At 43.4% G+C, this 24,246-nt stretch overlaps 1 protein-coding gene across 1 annotated transcript in view; it reads right to left on the reverse strand.

Annotated features, from left to right (window-relative positions):
- FGFRL1 (fibroblast growth factor receptor-like 1) overlaps positions 1-24,246 on the reverse strand; it is a 183,881-nt gene that overhangs the window by 70,577 nt on the left and 89,058 nt on the right. The window contains exon 3 of the mRNA XM_010577951.1: positions 20,962-21,234. Coding sequence (XP_010576253.1) covers positions 20,962-21,234 — 273 coding nt within the window. The remainder of the gene's footprint in view (positions 1-20,961; positions 21,235-24,246) is intronic.

The following is a 24,246-nucleotide window of genomic DNA, read 5'->3' on the forward strand; positions in this document are numbered from 1 at the left end:
GGCCTTCATATTTTAAGCTTTGGAAATATCAACCCCAGAGTTATAAGATTATTTATACTGGAAGCTGGCTACTAGGCAGCTGCCAGGGTAGAGCTAATCAAGGGACTGGCTGGCCTATTAATCCTGACATATTCCCCAGCCCATAGTCTGCCCATAGCCTTCCATGCCTGCTCCACAGTCAGCAGATAATCCATCACACCAAGAAGTTCTGATGAAACCCCAGATGTGACTAATTTTTTAACCTGCCCCAACCATATTAAGATCCAGGCAGGGAAGAAGCAGCTGGGTTTTTAGCTGTTATGGACAGAAATCTGGAGATGTGGATTAGCCCTGGGAGAACTGTCCCTTAAGATCACCTGATTCCTTTCCAGACCCTCCCAGAGCTCCAGAGACTTCTTTCTAGAGAGACATTACCTTTGCAGTCTTCCCCATAGGTGTTCTAATTTTAAACCAAATTAGCTCCCATCTCCTTGTCCCAGTGTTCCTATATATCCTAGCACTGCCCCAGCCTTCATCCCCCAACAGCCTGGGATAACATCTCCAAAGCACATTGGAGCATCCTTTCCTTTTCCCACACTCCAAGTTTGACACTCAGCAACCTGAAGTAGTGGCCTCCATTGCCTCTACCTCACATTAGCAAATCTCGATCTCTTCTCCAGCAAAGCTTGCCGATACCAAATCTACCGGACCACACTCTGCTTTACAATTATCCTAAAGGAATTCAGATTTCAACAGCAATTCCAAATGTACCTGCCTGTCTTCAAGTAAAGTAGATTTCTCCTGCATAAATTGGCTGTGCTGACATCCCAGGCTCCACCTTGCCATCAAAAATATGTTTACTGGATTCCCTCCTGGGTTATTTGAGGATTAATTCCCTCCAAATTGTATAACACCTTGAAGAGGTAAGACATTTCTGCAAGTGGTAAATTGCAAAACACAGTATAACCAGCTGATCAAAAGAGGTGATTATCCAGCTGTATGTAGCATTGATGGAACCTCATCTTGAGTACTGTGTGCAGTTCTGGGCCCCACAATTTAAGAAGGATGTTAAAGGTCCTTGAATGCATCCAGAGGAGGGCAACAAAGCTGGTGAAAGGGCTGGAAGGAACGTCCTATGAGGAGCAGCTGAGGACTTTGGGTTTGTCTAGTTTGGAGAAAAGGAGGCTGAGGGGTGACCTCATTGCTCTCTACAGCTTCCTGAGGAGGGGAAGCAGAGAGGGAGGTGCTGAGCTCTTCTCCCTGGGATCCAGTGATAGGACGCATGGGAATGGTTCAAAGATGTACCAGGGGAGGTTTAGACTGGACATTAGGAAGCATTTCTTTACCCAGAGGGTGGTCAAACACTGGAACAGGCTTCCTGCAGAGGTGGTCAATGCCCCAAGCCTGTCAGTCTTTAAGAGGCATTTGGACAATGCCCTTACAACATGCTTTAATCTGGTCAGCCCTGAATTGGTCAGGCAGCTGGACTAGATGATTGTTGTAGGTCCCTTCCAATTGTAGTCTATTCTATTCTACTCTATTCTATTCGTGATAGTGAAAATTAAATGGGGTATATGAATTATGCAACACAAGCAGTTTTCTAAGACCTCTGTAAATAACTTGCAAGTAAATGTTTCTTTTATCATTACCTTCGCACATTTGCTGAGAAATCCAATGTTATCCAGTGCTAAGGAAACCTTGTCAAACAGCTACCAGTGTTAAAAAGAGGAATTTCCCTCACTTAACCTTTTGAGGAACAAGAGGTTAACAGAAAAGGTAAATTGTAAATCTTTCCAATTTCGAAAGTGGGACCTTTTCAACAGCATTTTCAAGGAAATCTACTGCCAGAATGTTCCCAGAATTAAAATGGAAAACCTGACACCTTTAACAATTTCCTGCCACTGTATAACTGTCAGCATTGCATGGATTTTATCAACCCAAAAGTTAAGTTTCAAGGTTAGGAAACCTTTGCATTCATATGCTTTTGGGTTGTTTTTATACAGTTTTCTTTCCTCTGCAGCCCCAAAATACCTGGCTGAGGAATCCTGGGAAAGGTAGTGCTGTGGTTTTTTACTGGTTCTTCCTTTCCTCATGAAACACCATGCAATAAAGATCCAAACAGGAGTTTTGGACCACTCTCTTGATCCAAAATAGCTCTTATCTGTTGCCCTTCATGTCACGTCACAAGACACACTGTCACAAGTGCTGGTGAAGGAGCAAATTTCATCGGTGTGGCTACTACTTGCCATGCAATTAAATCCAGATGCCATAACAAAAATTAGAGCCCCGCAAGGATAAACACTGTCCCTCTGGAAGTACACAAGTGGCATATGTAAGACCCAGATAGGAAAGCAATACCCAGTGGCACCCAGTAGCTAAATGCCAGAAGCAGGAATAAAATCCAGGGTTTTTAACTACTTACCTCGTGTCCAGTATAATGCGGCACCCCTGTCTCTGGGGTAAAGTGGAAATTTGGCTTAGCTACCTATGCTAAATGTAATTTAGGGTAGGGAGAACTGAGGTGAAGTTACAGTCTTTCTGGGTTCATACCACACATGGATGCACATAGCTTTTACTATCTTATCAGCCTAGATAAACTTCTTTTAAAAAATCACAGTTTCTCTCTTTCTAGGTCTCTCTCACGTGCACTTAAAAGTCAACTCAGCATCATCAAGATCACAATGAACATTGAGAGTCACCAGCATGGAAAAAGGTCCCAATATTTTACTGCTCCATCCTGTTTATTACAGAAAAAGTGCTGGCTTTCTTCTTCAGAGTGTTCTAGGGTATACCAGCCCATTTTAATCACTGTGAAGACATTCGCATGCCCATGTCTCAGCCAGAGGTGTTCAGGACACCAAGAGTGCTACAAGCTATGATTTGATCAGTTTTAATAACTGAAGAAGTATAACATTACAAACACAACCCAAAAAGAACCCCCTGAGCATGCACATTGCTATAAGGAGAAAAGCAGAAGAGCTAACAGGAAGGGAGCTCACATGGGAGGAAGAGATTATGACTACAGAAAATGTTTCTATGGTGCTGTTAATCATTTTAAACCCATCCTCACCATCTCCCACAATATGTTATTTTTTAATTTTTTTTTACAACAGAAAGAGCATTTGAGACAGGAGAAGGCATTTGTTTCAGCTGTCTGCTCTCAGCCCTGCAAAACCACAGGGCACTCTCTGTATTTCCACCTCCACCATGCCGGGGAATGACATCATCTCTGCTTGAGGGGGCTGGCAGGCCAACAAAAATAACTGTTACTGACCAAGAGCGCTATTGCAAGGAATATTTTTGGAACCATGCTCTGCATTCCTCCGAGTCCCCTGCTTCCTAGTCCAAACATATCATGGCCTAAAAATTCCTCGCATTTTCTGTGCAGTGTTTCCTTTGGGCTTGCACAATGGGGCAGTTCTTCTGCTCAGCAGTGCTAGTGTTCTGGAAAGGGAAGGGGAAAAAAAAAGGCTGAAGCACTAAATAACCCTAATGGTAACCACAGGGGCCGCAGTGTTATTTTTAGGTCAGAAAAATGATGCAGAAGGCAACAGAGTCACCTCAGATTTACCTTCCACTGCCCTTTACTGAACAAAAGGCCAAAGAGCTCGGTCATTGCTTCCACGTGGTGGTACGGGGGACTCACCTATGTTTGTGGCAAAGACCCAGCTGTTCGGTGGGTTTTTGCATGGAAGGAGGAGGCCAGGAGGATGTGGCATCTCCCTCTGACAGCACCTCCGGGACTGCGCAGGGGTAACATAGCCCCAAACCTCCTCACCTCTATGCTCAGCTGCCCTTCAGCTGCAAGAGGCACAAAACGATGGAGGCAAATTCTAGGTTGTGTCTAAGGCTGTGCAGTAGCCATCATTTTCCCAGAGGAGAGAGCAGGAGTCCCCAGCAGGGACTGTTCCTCCTAACATCCTACCCCAGTGACACCATACTGATCCCTTCCACTCCACATCTGTCTGTGTATTGACATAAGGTCATTCTAGAGGCTTTCTTACTAGCAAACAAATGGTTTTGGCAAAATGTATATACCTAAAAATATTCCAGCCTAAGCCAAGCAATGGAAAAAACTCTTATTCCTTCTTCAGTATGCATTTGTACCTTGGTTTTTTTCTCCTTCGTTGGAATAAAACCATTTTCCTTATTATCAGGGTAAAAGTCATGGCTGATCTCGCAGGGAGAAGTTACGTGTACCTAAACGGTAGCTCCATTCCAACCCTGCTCTGTCCCACGTAGAACTATTTACCCTGTCTTGGTACAAATTTATACTTGAATAGAAACAAAGGCTATTAAACAACACGTGCTTTACTGGCCAATACTTTGTTTCTTTTTTTAGCTGCCCTGATAAGAAAAACAAGAAGAAACTAATAGGAGGCATAAAGAGCCGACTTATGCCACCAATGTTCTGCACAAGGTTTAGAAACTCCCTTTACCTCTTTGTACCTCTATTACTCCACCAGTCCTTGATCAACTTCATCTGTTTAGACTGAAGTCTGGGACTTGCTTTCTGCTGTGCCCTACTCTTCCCACTCATAGTTGGGCCTGGAAGCACATGTTTATTTAAATCATTATATTATTAAAGCTATTTAGATTCACTCCACATCCACAAACAGACCAGTTGCCATAAAACTGTTTTCAAACACAGGGAGAGCAAAGAAAATTCACTCTTTGGGGTGTTAGAATTGAGAGACGAGGAATGGGCTGGGGAAATCAGTATTTAGGTGGAACTAATTAGCAACAACTAAAAGCTAAATGACAACGTAACCCATAGCCCCCTTGTGGGATATTCTAAAATGGCTGTGCATGTCTGAAGCATTTCAAGGACTTTCATTATCTGCTTGGTCTAGCACTTTCACAGCTCAGATAAATCAGTATTTTCAACCACAGCGCTCAGCCTGTTGCCCCGCAGAATAATTCCCCAGTCATAACTTCCAGAGATACAGAAGCACACAAAATATGATCTCTTTTATTAGGCTAATAAAAATCAGAAAGTATACTGTATAAATTTTATAGACCTCGAAGGTCTATCTTTTGCAGGAGGAAATTGGGACTTCAGGCTACTGTCGGCACCGTAACAGAGAGAAAAATATTTATCGGCTGCTTTGGAAAACCCACGAGATAGAAGTCACCAGCAAAGCAAAATAACATAACTGTAAACTTACCTGAATCTTTCCTCTTTGTGGAGCTCTTTCACGTTACAGTTTCAACTTGCAGATTAATGCTCGTAGAGCCGCAAGGAAAAAAGGTCCAACCAGCAAGAAAAATACTTCTGCCTCTTCAAGCCTAACCCGAGCAGGCAACTCTATACTGTCAGAATGCAAAGCGCAAGGGCCATATGGGTCTCACTTGCAGCTCCTCTGCATCACTGTTCTGAGCCTGCTCTGCGCTGCGCGTGGGGTCACCGGCTCCCTCCAGCTAAGCCGGGCTGGGGGCGTTCAAAGAAGAGAAGGCACCTGCTCTGTGCAGAAAGTCCTGCTGATTTGGTAGGATGATTTGGGGAACCTAGCTGTGCTCCATTTCTGAAATGCGCTGGCCCTTGAGATTTTACTGCGTCACCGAGTACTCTGAGGTATGTCAAGCATAGCCCTTGTGGCTGTGTTGCTGCTTGCTGAACCGGGGATGAGAGATCAGACATCCAAACGCCTCCTGAAAGCCACCTGGGTGCCCCCCAGGAGCTACGTCCTGAGCTGAGAAGATCCATATGGATTCAGCTTCTCCTCAAAGTGGGGGGAGGCAGGGTGTGAAAGCAGGGGAGGGAAGGAAAGGAAAAGATTTGTGCAATTTTCCCCAAAGAAACCAAGATGCTGAGCCAATGCTTTTATGAAGTTGAATGACCAGGCAAGAGGTGGGAAGGAGGACTTTTTGATTGTCGGACTGGTGAAAGTGGGAGGAAGCTGAACACTGGGGTCCCAAAGGACAGAGAGACTGTGCTTCCAGCAGAAACTGGGAGCTGCAGAAGGGGAACCCAGCAGAGGTGACCTGGAGACCCAGAGAGGCACTAATATGGATTTTGGAGATCACCTCAAGATTGGAAGGAGGACCCTTGCACCAGCAATAAGTTTACTTCTTTCAATATAGCTCTTGCATGGTACAGATCAGAAAGTGACTGCCTCAAAGATCTTTCTGCAAAAGCCATGACTGTTTGCTAGTGGGCAAACCCTCATGCCTCAGACAGGTGAAATCAGAAACTTCAATATATGTCCTGGATTCTCAGAAAGTTCCTAAAGACCCCAAACCTCACCCAGTTTCCTTGAGTTCAGCGGTAAGAATGATGTCCTGAGCAAATGTGTTTTCATGTGCCTTAGTGGTAGGCTCCACTTCTAAAAGCAGTTATGGTTTTCCATGAAAGGCACCTTTTTCCCCTCAGGTTGTTTGTGTCCAGGGTGCCTGCCCACATAGAAACACATCTCATCTTCATTTCAGCGATCCAGGACTGAGCAGCTTCAGAGGGGGGACACAATGGTTGTGCAAATAAAACCACCCAGGGACCATCGTATTTTTTGCTTTTGCAATGACCAAGGAGGTCAGAGACTATAGGGTAATATGAGCACAAGTGAAAGCCAAAAGGTGCTTTCTACTTCCCCCGTGATGACAGGTTGGATTGCACAAAGAAATCTGATTATTGACAGGGTAAGCAAGCTCTTCTTGGCCCTGAGAAGAAACATTCCCAGGGCTTTCCATCTCACCCACCATGGACATGGACAGCACTGATCACTATCCACTTCAGCCAAGCCTCAGGGAAGAGATCTGTTGCAAAGGAAGAGAGATGGGTATTTGTTGTGACTGGCTTCCACTTATGTGATTCGGGACTTAGTCCCAAATTCATTGGCCAATTTTCTCTGTTTCTAACAAACGAACAAACAGAATTCCTCCTTTGACTTGGAGAATGGAGGGAGACTGCAGTAACCTTGACAGGTTTGGTGGAAACAGAGAGAGGAGAGGAGAGAGAACCTCTATTGAGACAAAATTCCTCAAATGAGATTAACCTAACTCATCTGAAGTATTCTGTCTTCACAGGAGAGAAAGTGAGCCACATGATCAGTTTAGCCCAGGTTAATGAGTTGACCCATCCCCACAGTCTAGTGGAAAAAGCAGCGGGTGTCTCTTCAGCCCAGATTTAGTCCTAGTTCCAGTGCTAAAAGATGGAACAAATAGATCTGGCTCATGACTTTGACATTTGCTCTGCTATCATCATCAGCTCTATCTGATAGGATGACACTACTTAAGCTGTGGTAGCCAGAGGAAATCCAATGCTAAGGAAATGGACATTCATTTAATGTTTATCTAGGATCAGCTCCACCAATGAATTCCAGATGTTGGCTTTAATTGTCACATTCTGGTATGTTTAAGCAGCAGGAGTTCATAAGGACGATTTGTAAATCAATCTGGCAGACTCATAGTGAATCCCATCTTTGCCAGCTTTTCTAAGTAAGAAGATGGTCTTAAAATATTAGGTACTTAACGTGTCTGCAATGCAAAAGGAAGGAAAGATTTTTTTAAAAATCCTTCCCCTGATGTTTTTCTCCTTTCACTCCTTCTCTCCTTCATTTCCTCCCTGCAGAACTGCAAGATAAGCCATTCCCTTCAGATGAGTCCAACGAATTTTAGCAGTCCTAACGCTAATGAGGGCAGGTATCGGGATGCCGCCTTGCAACATGGGCAGAGCACCCTGCTCGTCATTCACATACATTCCTTCTGAGTAACTCCACCGATTTCCCACCACGGCCAACAGCAACTGCACGCATGGACTACATCCAGCAACAGTGTTCCTGATATTTGAGACTGGCGTTTTCTTAAAGTGGAAAAAAAAAAAAAAAAAAAAATTGATTACTGCAACCTTGGGAGTGTCTCAGGCTCCAGCTTCCATGTTCTTATTAATTTATATTTAACTGTTACAGCAGCTACAGCTCATATCCAGAGGTGGTACAGAAACGTCTTTCATATTCTGAATCCCAAAGCATCATACAAGCTCCAACTCAGACACTAGCAAACCTTGCAATTGTTTTGTGCTCAGCGTGACTTCACACAACAGCTGAATGTATTGGAGTGGCGTTAGAGGGATTGCTTATTGCAACAACCAACTTACCGGTCAGGCCTTGCTTGCAGGAGACAAAACTATGTTAAAAAATAGCTTCGGCTTAAGTACTATGTCCCTACTGACTGTGGCAGACAGTATAGCTCATTAAAATTGCTTTAGAAACCCGTTTTCTCAATTTTCCTTCAAAACACCTGCTTCTGAGAAAGCACCTCAGTATTCAACACATGTGAACCCTACTTACATTTTCCCAGGAATGTGTGCTTAGTACACACATTTTTCAAAAGGTGTCACTGGATGGTTAGGTAGGGTTTCAAAAGCTTTCAGCATTGCCAGTACTCATCCCATGGAAGTTCACGGGAATTCTTCAAAAGGGGTTGACTCCGCCTCAGCTGCAAGCTTTTGAAAAACTCCCCTTTATCTTCGATCTTTGACGGCCCCAGAGATAAAGTGCTCTAAGTTCAGTTTACCATCCCCCTTTAAAATTACAGACCTCTAAGTGGGATCCACTTCTTCCCTCACTAAGAACATGAAAAGCTTTTCACTTGTGGCCTGAGTCATGCCATATTTGAAAAGAGGTTTAAGAAAAACAGTGGCTAAAAATCACCCATTACTTTACACTCTGAGCAGAGACCAAAGTATCAACAAAGAACTGGCTGTATCATTTCAGCTTAGCAGTGGTTTAGCATTTGAGCCTGGAGAAGAAATCCCACTGCATTACAATACCAAATCCCCCAAAACAGGCAGGATGAAGCGAGCAGGCTTGAAAATACCTTCCAAGTCCTTGGGACCATATCTAATCAAGGCACTAAGGCAACGCCATCCCAGTAAGTTAAATCGTTATCACTCAGCATCCTGCAGAGCTGGGGTGGCACCAGGTATCGTGCCACATCTGAAAGATAAAGAGGCAGCTCAGAACTCCATAAGGATTCAGCACACTGGTCATTCCCCCACAACAAACAGGCTCCCTGTGCTAAGTGACAAAAAAGCTGGGACAGGGCTCCAGGGAGGTAACTGTTGGTAGGAAAAGCAATAAAATACTGGAAAAACAGGCTGTAGCAGAAATAACAGGAAAGACGTGCAGGCGACTTGTTGGTTTTTATTCTCTCTGTCTGAAACTATTTCTGCAGTCCATAGCATAGGAGCAAAGATAAACAGGTTTGGCCCCAAACACAGAAGAGTGCTTTCTCCAAATACCAGGTGGGAAGGATCTAGTGAATCTTTTAAAGAGTTTGTCCTTCAGGACATGTCAACGTGGCCTTGGAAGAACAGGGACATTGTCACAGGATCTGCAATATTCCCTCCCTCGCTGTAGATGCTGAAGTGTGGCAAAAACATTGCTTGTGAGCAGTCTGGTGTGCAACCCGTCCTCCTGTTAAGCGTGGAGCTTTGAACACAAGAAGGGCCAAAAATTGCTGAGAAGAGCTAACATAGGTCAAACAAACAAATAGCAATAACCACATGTAAGGAGTAACTTCAATATTTAACATTCAACAGTTTAATTTATAGTTGAGTATGTCCATGACCCAGGTTTTGCCTAGAACAAGGGTCAAACACATCCAAATCATTCCTGACAAAGGGTTGCTGACAGTACTGAGGATGTCGGGTGGCCAAGTTCCTTTCTGATGCAATTCCACCAATCTACCCTTGAAAGCTGTTGCCCTTTTGTCTGTTTATCATGGCAAGGTTTCAAGGGGCCACCACAAAATTCTCCATAATTACCAAAGGACGGAGCACCCAGAGAACAACCTCTTTTTTTGAAGGTCACATAGACATGTTTTTTACAATGGCCGTGATTACAGCTTCTCGGTCACCTCCCCAGAGGCTCTGAAAACCATCCCAGAGGAAAGGGGATGATGGATGCCCCATAGATGAAGCCAACCAATCCACCAATGTGAGCAGGAGACGGCTCACGTCTCAGGAACATGCCTGTCAGGATGGGAGAAGCATGCCTAGCACCTTGCTTGCATTTCAAGCCAAAGGCACAGACCAGCGTCTCAAAATTCACCCTCAATATTATTCATTTCCCAAGTGAAGGCTGCTGCATCTTCCAAGCTTCCTTGAAGGAAAGGGATTAACAAAACCACTCTCAAACCAAAGCAGCTCACAAAAGACCTTGGCTGAAAGAACCCTCTTGATGTCAAATTGTCACAACTTTCTCCTGGGTTAGAGTTTCTCTTGTCAAAGCATACACAAGGGCTACCAGAAGAAGCTGCAGTGGGCTTGCAGTTGTCAGGAGACGCTGCAAACAGAGCACAAACACAGGGCTGTGCTGGGGATTGGGGAGGCACCATCCCTCTTCTCCATGACATTCCTGGGATTGTTGTGGAGAGAGCAGCAGGCAGGTTTGGGAATCCCAGCCCGCACCTGAGGTGGATCCAACTCCCTTCCCAAATTCCTTGCCAGTGAACAAGGAGGATTGTTGCCAGCTCTTCTCTCTCCTGCTGGCTGCACATTCCACAAAGGTGAGATGAAGATCCTTGTTTACTTCAGCAGAAAGGTCACCATAATTTATTCTAGCTTGAAAAAAGAACAACACAAAACCAACATGCCAACTCACATGGCTTCTCTTTAAGAAGAGAAACATCTAATATTGGACCAAAGAAAACTCAAAGAATTTGGTGGTGGTGCTTTTTCCAAATCAAAATAGTTTTGCAATAGAGGATTCAGTACCAAATGTTTCAAAGCCCTTTTATTGACAATCAAGAAGAAAACCGACTCAACTCAGTAGTTCAACTGACTTGACAACTTTTTTCAGGGAAACAATGAATTGGAAGTAAAAAAAAAAAGAAAAAGGTAATAAAAGTCCTATGCATCATTTGGATTGTGCGATAAACTCAGATTTAGTGGCTTGGTTGGCATGAAGAGATCAGAAAACCATCCACATTCTGCATTTTTTTGCCCTATAACCTTTGTAGTGTGTCTGCAAGGAAATTATATACACACACAGGAACACACAGATCTGTAGCAGGATGAAAGTAAAGAAGAAAAGAAGAAAGACATCAACTGCCTTTGTTGTGCTGGATCATTGCAATGGAAAATGAAATAATTTGCTTCCCTTTAATTTACATGAAATATTTTCTGTACAGGCCTGTTAATAATTTAGCTTGTTATTAAACAACAGCATTGTTCTTACTGTTTGTCTCCCTATTGTTCTGCCACTTGCAGTAATTTAAAACAACCCAAAAGAAATCACAGACAGATGCATTGCGTAGAGGACAGATGTGTTGACCCATACAGTGCTTTAACAGCTAAGCTTGCAAGGTATGTTTATGTTCTTCTCTTTTACTGCACATTAAAAGAAGGTTCTCTTTAAAACATTAGCTTGAGAGCTGCAAAATACATCATGGAAGTAGAAAGTGAAGGGATAAATTCTATGTTATCTGATTCCGTTTACTGCTCAGAGGGGTTTTATTTCTCCCCTCTTTTCCTTGGCTTCAGCGCGAGGAGCAGGTTCCACCCCGTCAGCACAACCAGAGTAAAACTGACATTTTATGAGTGGAAACAGTCCAAGGATGGTGGCTTATGCTCTTAACATCCTGACATCTCAACCTCTGAGAGCAGCAGCAGCACTGCTTCCAGTGGCTGCAGAACACCTTAAAAAGCAGCACAAACTGACAATGAAAATAAACTACGGTTGCAGCGCTGCTGGAGTCTGGCAGCCTTTAACAAATACAGCAGCGTCTGGGTGTTAAAATACATAAATCTGTCATCATTACCAGGCTAAGGGGTCGTCATCCTATTCACAAAATAAAAGAACTGTGCATAATCAGTAGGGCAGGGAGTTCAGAACAAAGTACGCCTTTTACAAACTCTCAACTGCTGATAGATGGATGTTTGCAAGGGACTTAATGTCTTTAACAGGGTACGTTTAAGAAGGAGTGTAGGTTTCAGAACTCCTGGGATTAGTGCTTTTTTTCTTTTCTTTTCCAAATTTATTGCCAAAAGTGTATAATGTAAACACTCAGGTCTTCTGACTATGAAACCCACGTTATTATAAAGTAAGAAGAATCAAAGCGTTCTAGCACAATGATATTATTCATCAAGCACAACGCAAAGTATGTTCTTTCTCTCATCAAACAAAAATAAATTGGATTTAAAAATAGGTTTATACACTAATTGCCAGCAGTTTTCTTAGGTTTTCTTTTTTCCTTTTCTTCATCTTCTTCTTAATGTGGAAGCCAAAGACATCACAAGAAAGGCAGAGAACCAGACCCTACAGGAATGTAAAAATACACCTCCTCAACAACCCTACATTTTAACAGGCAACATACATGTATGGATCAAGAAGCAACACATGAGCGATCGATGGTGTGTATGTGCATTTACACATAAAGAAGGAGCCTCCAAAATCAACATTCAAGCTACACCTTATAGACTAGCCCAACTTGGTGCTGTCCTTCCTATAACAAATATTATACACTGTGCCATAATTTACAAGTGTATCTTTTGTGCATTTCTGAGTTAACTGGTATCAAAGGGACAAAAATTTGGCTAAAACACACTACCAGTGGTATTTACTGGGCAAACTGAGGACAGCAGAGCTGTATGATGGCACTAGTGAATGGGGCACAGTGTTCTCTGGCAGAGACCTCCTGGAGACACTGTGCCCATGAAGCTCAACCCAGCTCCAGTGGTCCACTGAATCCAATGAGGCCATGCTAAATCCTTCATTCCCAGCCTTTGGCAAGAAGAGGGATGGAGCACGGGTGCCACGGAAACACCATCAGGAAAAGGGTAGGACAGTAGTAGTTGTAGGAAAGTTAACAGAAAGATCCTGCTACTTGGCGAAGATGGTCATCTTGGATGGTTGGCAAGATGGTAGATATCTCAAAACTGCTAATGACCAGGTCTGCAATTAGCTTGATGGCTTCTCATTATTTGGGCCGCTACTAATTGAAAGACTCTTAACCACTATTCTGCAGTCACAGCAGACCATGACTGGCAATCTAGACCACCTTCTGCATGCCTGCTTTCCACACACATACATATCACCTTCTTGGACCAGGGGCTTTACTCACAAATTCAGCTATTTCTAAGCATTATAGATCTGTAGATGTGGACAAATCAGCGGCTGTGCACATCAGCATTGCTCTGTCAACACGGGCTGAAATTCTGCCCATTAGCTGTATGAGGTTTGTAACAAAGACAACTCTGATTAATAAAGTCAGAGGCAAAAGATGTTTTTAGCCTCAGACATACTGACGAGAAAAACCCGACGTGTACACCACAAACTTGTTGGGATCAGAGGCTAATTCTATTAATATCATTTAACAGAAGGAAGCCATAAATTGCTCAGATCAAACAGTTTTAATGTCAGCCTGCCTGGCATTGTGTGTTGCTTTCATTCCCAAACAATATTCATGCAGCAAACAGAGTTGCAGTTTGCTATTTGCATGGGTGTAGCAGCAGCTACACACTCCAAAGCATCTGCAAAGGATTGTGGGCTAAATGCATCCATATGTCCTGCATGCCTCGACTTTACACTGGCTGCAGCTCTGGTTTGCCGCAGTCTACCACAGGACGGAGTATGGGGGGAAATTATATATCCATACATATATGTATGAATTTCATGCTTACATCCATGGAAAAAAATCTTTTCATTTCCTTTAAATTGTGAACAGGTGTTGTCACCTTCTTAACTTGGCTTCTATGTTACAGCTTCACGAAGGGAAAAAAGAAATCTACCCAAAACAGTGAGGCTTTTGTTAGCCAGAACATGATGTATTGATAAGCATACTGTAAAGTTTATTATAAAATCAAATGAAACTAATAAAACCTAACAAAGATCTTGTAAAAACTGTGGACATCATACAGCATTAGCACTGAGTTACATTATAGATCTGGACTTGGAAGAAACAAGACTGCTGCCTGGTTGTGATATTTTCCAGCCTTTTACACCCATTCACTGAGAGCCATCAGTCAAATCACTTGGTGCTACATTTTTGATCAGTCATTTTTAGGATAGTTACAGCTAATACTGGCACTCACATCATCACCTCTTTATGGAGAAAGAGCTTTTCAAGAACAAATTATTATGGGCTGTTGTGACATCAATCTAGCATAGCACTCATCAAAATGACTAAAACTAGTGAAATCGTTTTTCTGCAGCAAGCCAGTAATAGTCAGCTTTTCATTTCGGAGTATTTCTCTCTCCTCCTTTCCTCTCTCAGGACAGTGGACATTTTCCAGGACTCAACGAGCTGCATATGGGGACAGGGAGTTTGCTGGACTCTGAGCGGGATTCCCCAAATGAGGAGGAAATGAAGCACCACTGAAATTCAGGGGATAGGGATACCTGATTGCTTTTAGATTTCTTTTAACACGCTTGTGCTGTCCCTGAGCAACACCAAGTTTGGTCAGGGTGTGTCTTTATGCCTACGCTAATAAACACTCACAAGGAAGAGCCCTTACTTGGGTGAGGGCATCATTAGTCAATGATGAGTCACTTCCAGTGGAAAAGGAGCTTCGTTTCCAAGTGAACAGTTTTTAGCTCTGAGTTTGCACTAAACCATGCAAACATATTATATGTACCGAGCATTACATGGACTCCTCTAGTCAATGGGGTCAGTTCATGCATGTTGACAGACTCTTCCCACAGGCTGACACGCAGGACCCCCTCACTTGGCAACACCACTAAGACAGGTCTTGTTCTGAACCAAAGCCCTACCTGCACCTCCACAGAGGGGTTACTGTCACCCAGTGACACCACGCCACACACTGACAAGAAGTCCTTGTGCGATGATTGCAATTACTAGGCCTCGAGTAGTAAACTAAGGCTTCCCTTTTCTGCTCAGCTCCCAAAGGCCAAAAACAATCTGAGCTTTAATTAGCAACATAACCATTACTAAGCATCAGTGACTATGGCCAGATCCTCATCTGGTGTTAATCACACTGCGTATGCACAGGAGGCCACCAACGTAGATCCAGCTGCTGGATTGGGGCCTTAACAAATTAAACATGAGAACTTTGTTACTGTTTATTGTCACAAGGAATTCTTCATTTCCATATAACAACTGACTAATCATCATTAGTCATGATTATATGCCCTGTGATTGTGTTAACGGTCCCAGGCTGGATGGGCTGCCTTTCACACTTTGGGTTGAAGTAAATGCACTAAAGACAGATTGCTAACTCCATACCATGAGCAGCACAAGCTACACCACCTTGTTCTCAAATGCAAACACTGCACCTTTTTTTCCTTTTTTTTTTAAGTGTCGACTCATTTCAGTTTTTGCTTAGCATTAGCAGTCCCTTGGTGCACACATTGCTGACTCAGTGTTGATTCACATCTTCTTGCTGAGCACATCTCTCCCTGGTCCCCAGAGTTTATTAAGAGGCCAAAACCCAAACATAAATGAATTTGTCATGCTTTTCCAAGATGGCTGGTGGCACCTGACTCTGGGCTACAAATGTTTTCTCAGCTTTTGCACTATAAATGAGTTCTGAGACACAGATTGATGACTTCATTGGAGAACTGTAATGCAAACCATATTTTACTGTACTTGACTTTTTTTTTCACACAGTAATTTCTACTACTATGAGCAGAAAAAAGCATATTAGAATAAATATCCATTTAGACACTGCCATGATTTTTTTGCAGGATACTTATGCTGACTGGTTAAAAAAAAATGTTATTTTAATGCAAATTTTTCACACGTGCCGGTTATCAGAGAGAGCTGTCTTTGGACAAGCTGTAAAAAAGCATAAAATAGCAGCTGGCTCAGCAGGAAAAAGCTACTTTAAAGATAAATCATCTGATGTCAGGGAAGATTCTCAAAGCAATCAATTGCAGCAGACAGACATCAGACATTTAATACTAAATCTGATTTGTTTGAAAATGAGCTGTAGCTCAATTTCTGAACAGCCCATCAGAGGTTTAGGACAACAAACTGCGCTCTTCCTCCTGCTCTCTGCGTCAAGATTTTACTACTCCACAGCCCAAATGGGGCCAAGTGGCTTGGTCACACAGAGGGCCAGGCACCAGAGAGGGGTATGAACTGGATGGATGATGGATTCTTCACCAAAATCTTCTTCCAAATAAACCCAAAGAAGAGAAAAAACAATTGCAGCAGTCAGAGATACAGGGCAAGAAAGAGAAACACCAGAGCAGCTGTTCCTTGGACTTAAAAGTTAATCTTTTTTGTGCTGAGATGGACCCAAGCAAGATGTGTCTTTGGTAGTTTACAAGCTGCAAGTGAAGCAAGAAGTCTACAGGCCAGAGACATTCCCAAACCCTACTCTTGTTGCTGCTTCCTTTTTCTTTGCTACAGAAGGTAATAAGAAACATGCATGCAGATGCAAAAATAGAGAGAGTTTGATCTTTCATCACTTGGTTGAGCAACTGATGCAAGATGAAGCATTTACTGGCAGCACCTGGAGCAATAGCCCCATGTGTTGCAATGATGGCACACCTTGCAGGATTTGGCCCATAGCATTTCTGCAAGTGAAAAGTCCTCTGTGTTGTGCATTAGTGAAAGAGTTCATTATGTTACAGCATAAATATTTACTAATAGTCCTTCCTACAGCTGTTCACCAACAATTTTCCCTTCAGAGAATGACCAGACTTCTGGAACAAGTGATACTGTTTATTATTGCAGAAAGAGATGGTAATGGAGGTTGTCCAACACTTCCTTGTTAGAAGACTTTGTTTTCAGTTATTTATAAGTCAGGAAAATCTCACCCATTTGGGCTAAGATTTCCCAGGGAGGCCCTGACGGCTACAGCGTGCGATGGCTCCATATGTACAACCTTACAGTTTCTCCAAGTTGGCCACAGCTTGATACAGGCTTCAGTTAACACCATCACATGCTGGGCTTTTTTCAGCACACAAGGTGGACAGTCTTCAAATAATGAGCAGCTATTCAACATTTTGTTTCTTCCTCTTTTGCCTTAGGCTTCCTTTTAGAGCACACTGGCGAGGAAGTTTTATTCTGCAGTAAAGAAACCTCAGGTTTCAACCAAGCATCTAAAACCAAAATAAAGTTACTTTTCACACCTGTAGATTATAAATCAGCTTTTCTGCATTGATTCAGCTGGGAAAAAAACCTTAAAGATAAGATTTTCATGGGCATCATTGTACAGATAACTTTTGGGGAAGGTACAGCACATTTGTTTTGATGAGCTACGGATAAGTCTCCACAATAAGGAACCATTGTACTTAATAACTGCAATGCCAATTTAATACTGATTAAAGAGAAGTTCCTCTTCCAGCATTTGTAAATCTGTCTGCAGCGTAATTGGCATCCCAAATCTTGTGGTAAGCCACAAAAACTATTAAGGCTGGCTAGGAGAGGAAATTGTAGTTTTGACTTATATTGGTTATCTGCTTTTACTGGCTTACATTTCACGCAGGGGTGTATTGGAGCAGGATTCCTTGGATCTTTGGGATCCGGGCCCTGCAGTCTGAGAAGACAGGGAAATAAGCTGGGCAGAAACCAATTGCTACCATCTGGGTTGGCAAAACCTTTGTCTGAGAAGGAAGATCAAAAACCTAGAATGAGAGAAGACTCCCTTCCCACACAGCAGCAGGAAGATGCTAAATTAGGAAGAAAAGACCTTAGCAAGTGTTATGAAGGAGCAATAGTCTTTTAGGGTGGTTTTAAGAGGTTTAGACTTAACTCTGAGCCACAGCTCATATTTTATGTGGTCTTGGACTAATCACCTCGTCTCTCTTTGCCTTGGTTACCATCTGTAAAATCACAGTAATCCGTCTCATCCGCACTTGCAGACTGAGAAGTTCTCCAGCCAGGCAACGTGTAGGTATGTCTACCAGACATGTAGAGGCAGGACTAAGTTTGCTCTGCTCACGCACTGAGCTGGCTGGTTGCAAGCAAGGTCTGTCATGAAAGCTGCAAAGTGACATTCAAACAGGCCTACACCAAAATTATGACATCTACAGAGACCAACTGGCAACATAGACAAGGAAGCTCACCTCTGCCATGTCTGCTGGCACCCACTGATGTTGGTGAATCCACTGCCCTTTTTATTGCTTTGTACAGTGTCACAGAGTTGTGTTGGTTCTCTACACTATAATGGAATACAGAGACTAATAGGAGTTATATAGCACTGAATGCAGGCAGAGAGGTTCAAGGCTGCTGAATTTTAGTCTCAGCTCTCTGTAGGATCTTGGGTAAACCTTCATCTTATCCTGCTGCAGCGTACACATATATGACACAGGTTTGACAGTTCCTCACTTGCCAGTGGTGTGGCAGAGCTCAGTTAAAAACATATAGCGCATAACTCCAAAACCTTTCAATAAGCTACTTTTTCGATTCCAGATATTACTGCTTAAATTCCCAGAATGTTTTCATGTCAAAATTAATTTTATTTTTTCAAGTCCCAACATTTAATGAATCATTTAATGCTATTGTAGATTTAATATCTTAGCCACCTTGCCCATGTCTGACACTTGCATGGTTTTACATGTGTGGTGTCAGCAGTAAAGCTGGAATAAGGGGGCTTTTTCTCCTTTGAAGGAGTGGGAGAACAGAGAAGCCATATGGTTCAAAAAGCCACTCTGCCTAATGAAGTTTGTGCTTTCCGGAACACAAACAAAACAGCTCCATCAATTTGATCTTCACCCTCAAAAATGACACGCAGTTGGTTTTAAAACACTGCCTCCTTCTCAAAAATCAACAAAGGATTGATTTGCTCTCAACCAAAAGCTTTTTCACCAAGACGAACACAAGCATCTGGCCAATGCATTAAATGTTTGGGTCCTTTGAAAGAATAAGTCAGTGATACCTTGTGTTTGGCAAGAAAGACACTAGGGGAAAATTTGTTTTCAGGGGAAATTGTTCTAGTGAAAAGCAATTGGTTTGAAACGTTACATGAACACATCCGTACCACTGGAGACGAGGACATAAGTAATCTATCAAAAAATGGTCTGAGCAACAACAATGCACAAGGGTACACTGTGAGACAAGGAAGAAAGGTGCAAAGAGACTAAGAAATACTGGTTTTAGCCAGCATTACAACAAGGATGCATGGAGATGAACGATAACTCAGCCCGTATGTCTGTCACACATTTAGTTTAAAGTTACCCTTTTCTTGGCACTTGGCGATCAATATTTGTTTGTGTAGGGCTCAATCTCACACCCACAGAAGGCCAGTGGGAGCTTGCTATTTCCTTCCATAGCTGCCCGATGAGGATCTAAATAACTAGTGTTTGTGCCCAGGGCTTTTCAGTGCCAAATATAATGAACACTATTGTTCTTAACACAATTAAATTTGATAATCCACTTTCCCTGAGCAACTGAATTGGAGGTTTTGCCTCAATCTTTCCTGAATTCTAGTCCAACTTTTACCCTATGCCTCCTGGCGTTCCCCTTTCATTTGCTTCTGTTGTGCTATCAAGAATAGTCAGAGCCGCCTTTGACTCACAGATGCCTCAATGCCTCTTTGCCTTGGAATAATGTGAGCTGGCTTGGGCACTGAGCTTTATAGAAGATACTGGAAGACAGAGAAGATCAAGGACTTTGGCAGCCTCCACATACTGCAAAAGCACAAGAAGGACTGAAGCAGAGTCCTATAGCATTCCTTTCTCCACACCAAACAGTCTGGAAAGCACGTCCAAAAGGAGTCTGTATAGACATGAGTCTTTATAGACAATTTCCAGTTCACCCTTTTTGCTCAGTGTAGCCAAGAAAGATGGATGAACGTCGATAGGAAAGAGCTGAACAAGAAAAACCAAATCCGCAGACTTTGTAAACTACAAGATGGCTTTTGCAGCTTTATCCCACTGATGCTACAGGAGTCATATCACAAGGGGTTCCCTCACCTAAGCATCTCTTTCCTGATAAGACATTTGGATTCTGGTCTCTCTCCCATACTGGCTCTGCAGCAAAGTGCATTCTCCAAGAATCACCCTGTTATCGGGTGATAATCCTCCATCAAGCAGCACCAAGTGTTTGCTACATGCTCTGAGTCTACAGCAGCCCTCCTGCTGTGAAGGGGAAGAAGAAATAGAACAAAAACAGGCCAAGTGCCAACCAGTAGGCAGCTGGAAACTGCCCTAAACTCTGTCCTCACTTCCACTGTCTACGAGAAACAGAACCCTCTAGACCAGATACTTGGGGTGCTGATCAGGCAACACGGTGAGCAAGATACCTGATCTCACCCCCTGCTTTGTAACCCTCTCCTTTGCTCCCTCAGCATCCTCCAGCATGCCAATTTTCATCCAGCTCTTTCCTTCCTCACATACAAGGACCGATGAGCACACTTCTGTGGCAGTCGCAGCACAGGAATCTTTGATTACCCAGAGAAGTGTCTTTGGGGGCCTTCAGGAATGCTCAGCCCAGCAGGTGACCCCAAATTCCCATTGCCAGGCCAAGCAAGCCCTTTGAAGCAGGTCAAAAGCACAGTCAGTGAACCCATGGTCACCAAGATGGCATCTGAAGCTTTTTTAATCCTGCCTCCACCAAGAGGATTTCTCAGGAACTGAGCATCCCTCGGTCATATGCCAGCTCTGAGCTTTGTTTCAACCTAAATATTCTTATTCCTGAAGATACCATGCTTTGCAAAAGCTCAGTACATGGATCTCCCAGCTGTGTGTTTTTATATGGGTGCCTTAACATTTGTTTTGAGAACTATCCTGTTCCAGCAGCAAACATAAAGATCAGTGTGACCTCTCCTTATCGCACAGCCTTTCCTGTGTGGAATTCATTGTGATCTGGACCCTAGTGACTATTGCATCATTTCTGTTTATTTGTAACCTTTGGCACTGCGTAATCTTATCTGCCTGCAGCCGGCTGCAGCAGAAGATGTGCAGCAACATAGCCAGCTCTGGCAATCCTCAAACACTGGAAAGGGCCAGTTAAGAGTGGAGGTCAGTAAATGATTAGCAAAGCAAATCTGCAATCGCTGACAGCTACACAGAAATCGGCTCGCTCTCTCCCCCTAAAGCAGGTGAGGTCTGGCTTTTCTCCAGCTCTACTCACCAATCACGATGAGGGTGTAATTCACATTGGTGCTACCGAAGCCATTGGTGGCTTTGCAAATGTAGGTTCCTGCATCTTCGCTCTCCACCTCCTTGATTTTCAGCCCTTGCTGAAGGATTCGGAACCTTGTCCAGCCGCTGTGGATAGTGCGTCCATCCTTCATCCACATGGTGAGAGGCGGGGGGTCACCCTCCACTGGGCACAGGAGCTTGATGGTCCTCCCTAGCCTCACGGACTGACGGTGAATCACTTTATCAGCAATCCTTGGGGGACCTAAGAAAGAACAGCAAGAGGAAGAGCTGTTATTACTTTTGTCGATGATACAGCACTGATTTAAAGACGAGTCATCAATCGGACCATTACCCTGACTGCTATACAGAGATGTAGTGAAAGGTGCTTACCAAAAATCACTTACAACCAAGGCTAAAAATGCAGGCGATTACAGAGGGATACAACAACAGAGATACTGGTTTGTCCAAGACCTGAAGCTGTAGTCTTGCCATCAGCAGCAGCTCATGCTAACCCACTAGGGGAGCCTGGTTCTGAGTTTCTTTTGCTTTTCCAAAGCACTCCCATTTTCCTATAGCAAGGAGGAGTCCAATACACAAACTGTTCAGCTGTATTTGGTAAAGCAACTGTAGTTGTTTTAAAGCTAACACCTATCCTGAAGGCAAAATTAGTAACAGCACTGGTACTTAAAACAAAATACTGCCCAACCCCCCAATGTTATAATCCTTTCATGTTGTACGTACAGTAATTCCCTTTAATAGTCACCAGATGGGCTTTATCTGAAATGCATAAGCCTGGAGTTGTTGGACATAAAGCATTCATTGGGAAGATACAGCATAGCCTGACATGGTAATATTGCTTATAGTCCAAAAGAGGGTATTTTTATAAATTGCCTTAGCAACCCGTCTGGTTTGACCCGACTGACAAATATTTGTTCTTTATAAAAAGTGATAATGTCATGCAAATAAGAGTGTCCCTGGAATGCCACAGAGTGAACACACTGTTTGCCACATGATAACAGGATGCACTTGGACAGGCCAACACTCAGAAAAAAGAAGTGATAAAGACTCCAACAGTGGGAATGGCCCTATAACTGAATTCAAACCAAATTTCTTCCCAAGGCTCTGAAAAGTTGAAGCAGAGTCGTTTTCCTGCATCTGCCTTTTCTGCCTTTTCATTAATTGCACAAGTTCCCCACACAAACTGCAATAGCAATGCTCTTCCCAGAATAGCCTATTAATGCGTGTGATAATAAGCGCCCTGCTCTTGCATAAGGACAAAATGTTTTGCTAAGGATTGCTGATGCTGAGTTGCACCCAAAACCCACAAGATGTTTGTGGGATTTGGAACTACTCCCTCATACTTTATTCCTGTTCCAAGTGTTTTGCAGGATTGGACCCACATGGGCTAAGCTACGGAGCTCATATTTGCACTTCCTCATGACTAATTCCTATTATTCCAACGTCTGCCTGAATTTTCCCCAGCATGACTAAGGCAGTGCATACAGTCCAGCTCATGAATGACTACAGAGCTGCTACACAGCTTTGCTGGTGAACAGAAGTGCTGCTCAAGCTGAGAAAGGAGTCATGAACTAGCTTGAAACTCATTAATTAGTTTAACTCATTAACTAATTAGTTTAACTCATTAACTAATTGGCCTGGTTAAACCAATGGTCTTAGACACACTCAGATTCTAATGAAGTGCTGAAGACCCAAAGTGGGGATCTTGAGAGCACTTATTCTGAAAAAGTCAGTCCCTGGCAAAGATAAGAGCCATCCCTGCCCACCTTCTGCAGACACCTGTGGGACACCATCTCAGAGGTGATGGTGCCCTCCCATACTCCAAGGGAACTGGCAAACTCCATGAGAAATCCTGCCTATCCAGGTCTTTCTAAGCACTGCAAACCACACTGTTAATGTTCTTCACCTTGGGAGACCTCCAGCTAGCTCTGTGGTTGGAGACATAATCCCCAAATCCCATGAATGCTGATCTGACACAAGTCACGTTGCTGAATCTTTTCAAGTGGAAATCCACCCATCAGGAAGGGTTGTATGTGCTGGCTTTTATAAAGCAGAATTCACCAACACCGGGTGAGGATCCAGCCCCAAATTCTGCTACGTTTCCCTACATGGTGCAGTGTCTCACTCAGTGTAAAGGAGCAGAAATGTCCAGACAAGTCCACAGCCTTGTTGAAATTCTGGGTTGGCCCTTGGAGAGGTCCTTTCTGACCTAGAGCCCTACCAAACCAAGTCAAACTTTACGAGTAGCTTCATTGCAATCTACTTGTGAGCCAGGATACTACTCCATGCATATTCAAATGGCAAAAACAGATCTATAATTAGTGCTGCGGAAAAATGTTTGGTACAGGGCAAGCAGGGACAGTGGAGAGAGAGCACCCTCCTCCCAACTTGGAAACCTGCTGTAGCTCCTTCAAAATCCCTTTCCTTCCGACATTCAGGTTGACTCCTGATGAATTTTGAGACCTGGAGGAATCAGATAGTTTCCCAATCACGTCATGTGCCTCACTGGGGCAGGCTGCACAAGCGGCACTCCTGATGGCACCAGAGTTGCCTCTGGATCTGTCACATGTTTGGGTCAGCGGTAAGCTTGGTCCTCCTAAATGCCATTTTCCTTTGATTGACCTTTCGTTCTGAGGAATTGTTGGATCGCTCTCTGTCACAGGATCTATTCACAGACCTTTATGACATTTAGAAAAGGGTGTGTTTCTTATAGCCTTTCTGCCTGAAAAAAACCCACTAGCGCGGTCCTCTGCAGCCCTTCATTAGCCCCTCCAGCGACTTTCTCATGATGAGGAATAAAAATTCCCCCCCACTCTTTTTCCTGCTGTGAATTTTGCCAGATACAGCTGCATGCACTTCTTAATAAGGTACAGGCCCAGGACAAAGATGCTAAAACCTAGCTTCTGTTCATTTGGTGCTGTAAATATTCCCATTTTATTACCTATTATCTTTGCGTTCATAACTTTCTGCGCAAGCCGTACCCTCTCTCTGGAGAGAGAGCCTTTGCATACGCCGGAGGCTTCAGAGGCTCTGGCAAGCCAACGATAGCTGGACCTCCTGTAGACGGCTACAGCAAGAATAAAATGTTGATATCATCACGGATCTCTGTCTCTCTTTCTAATGTACAGGCATCCACTGGGTCTTATTTCACTACATATCTGTACAGCCCTGCCTTGGGACTACAACAGTGACAGATGAATGCTTTTCAAGTCAAGATACACTTTGGCACATCTTGCCACTCTGCTCTGTCAGTATT

Source organism: Haliaeetus leucocephalus, unplaced genomic scaffold (genome assembly GCF_000737465.1).
Source record: "Haliaeetus leucocephalus isolate CR32 unplaced genomic scaffold, Haliaeetus_leucocephalus-4.0 Scaffold51, whole genome shotgun sequence".
Classification (NCBI taxonomy): Eukaryota; Metazoa; Chordata; class Aves; order Accipitriformes; family Accipitridae; genus Haliaeetus; species Haliaeetus leucocephalus.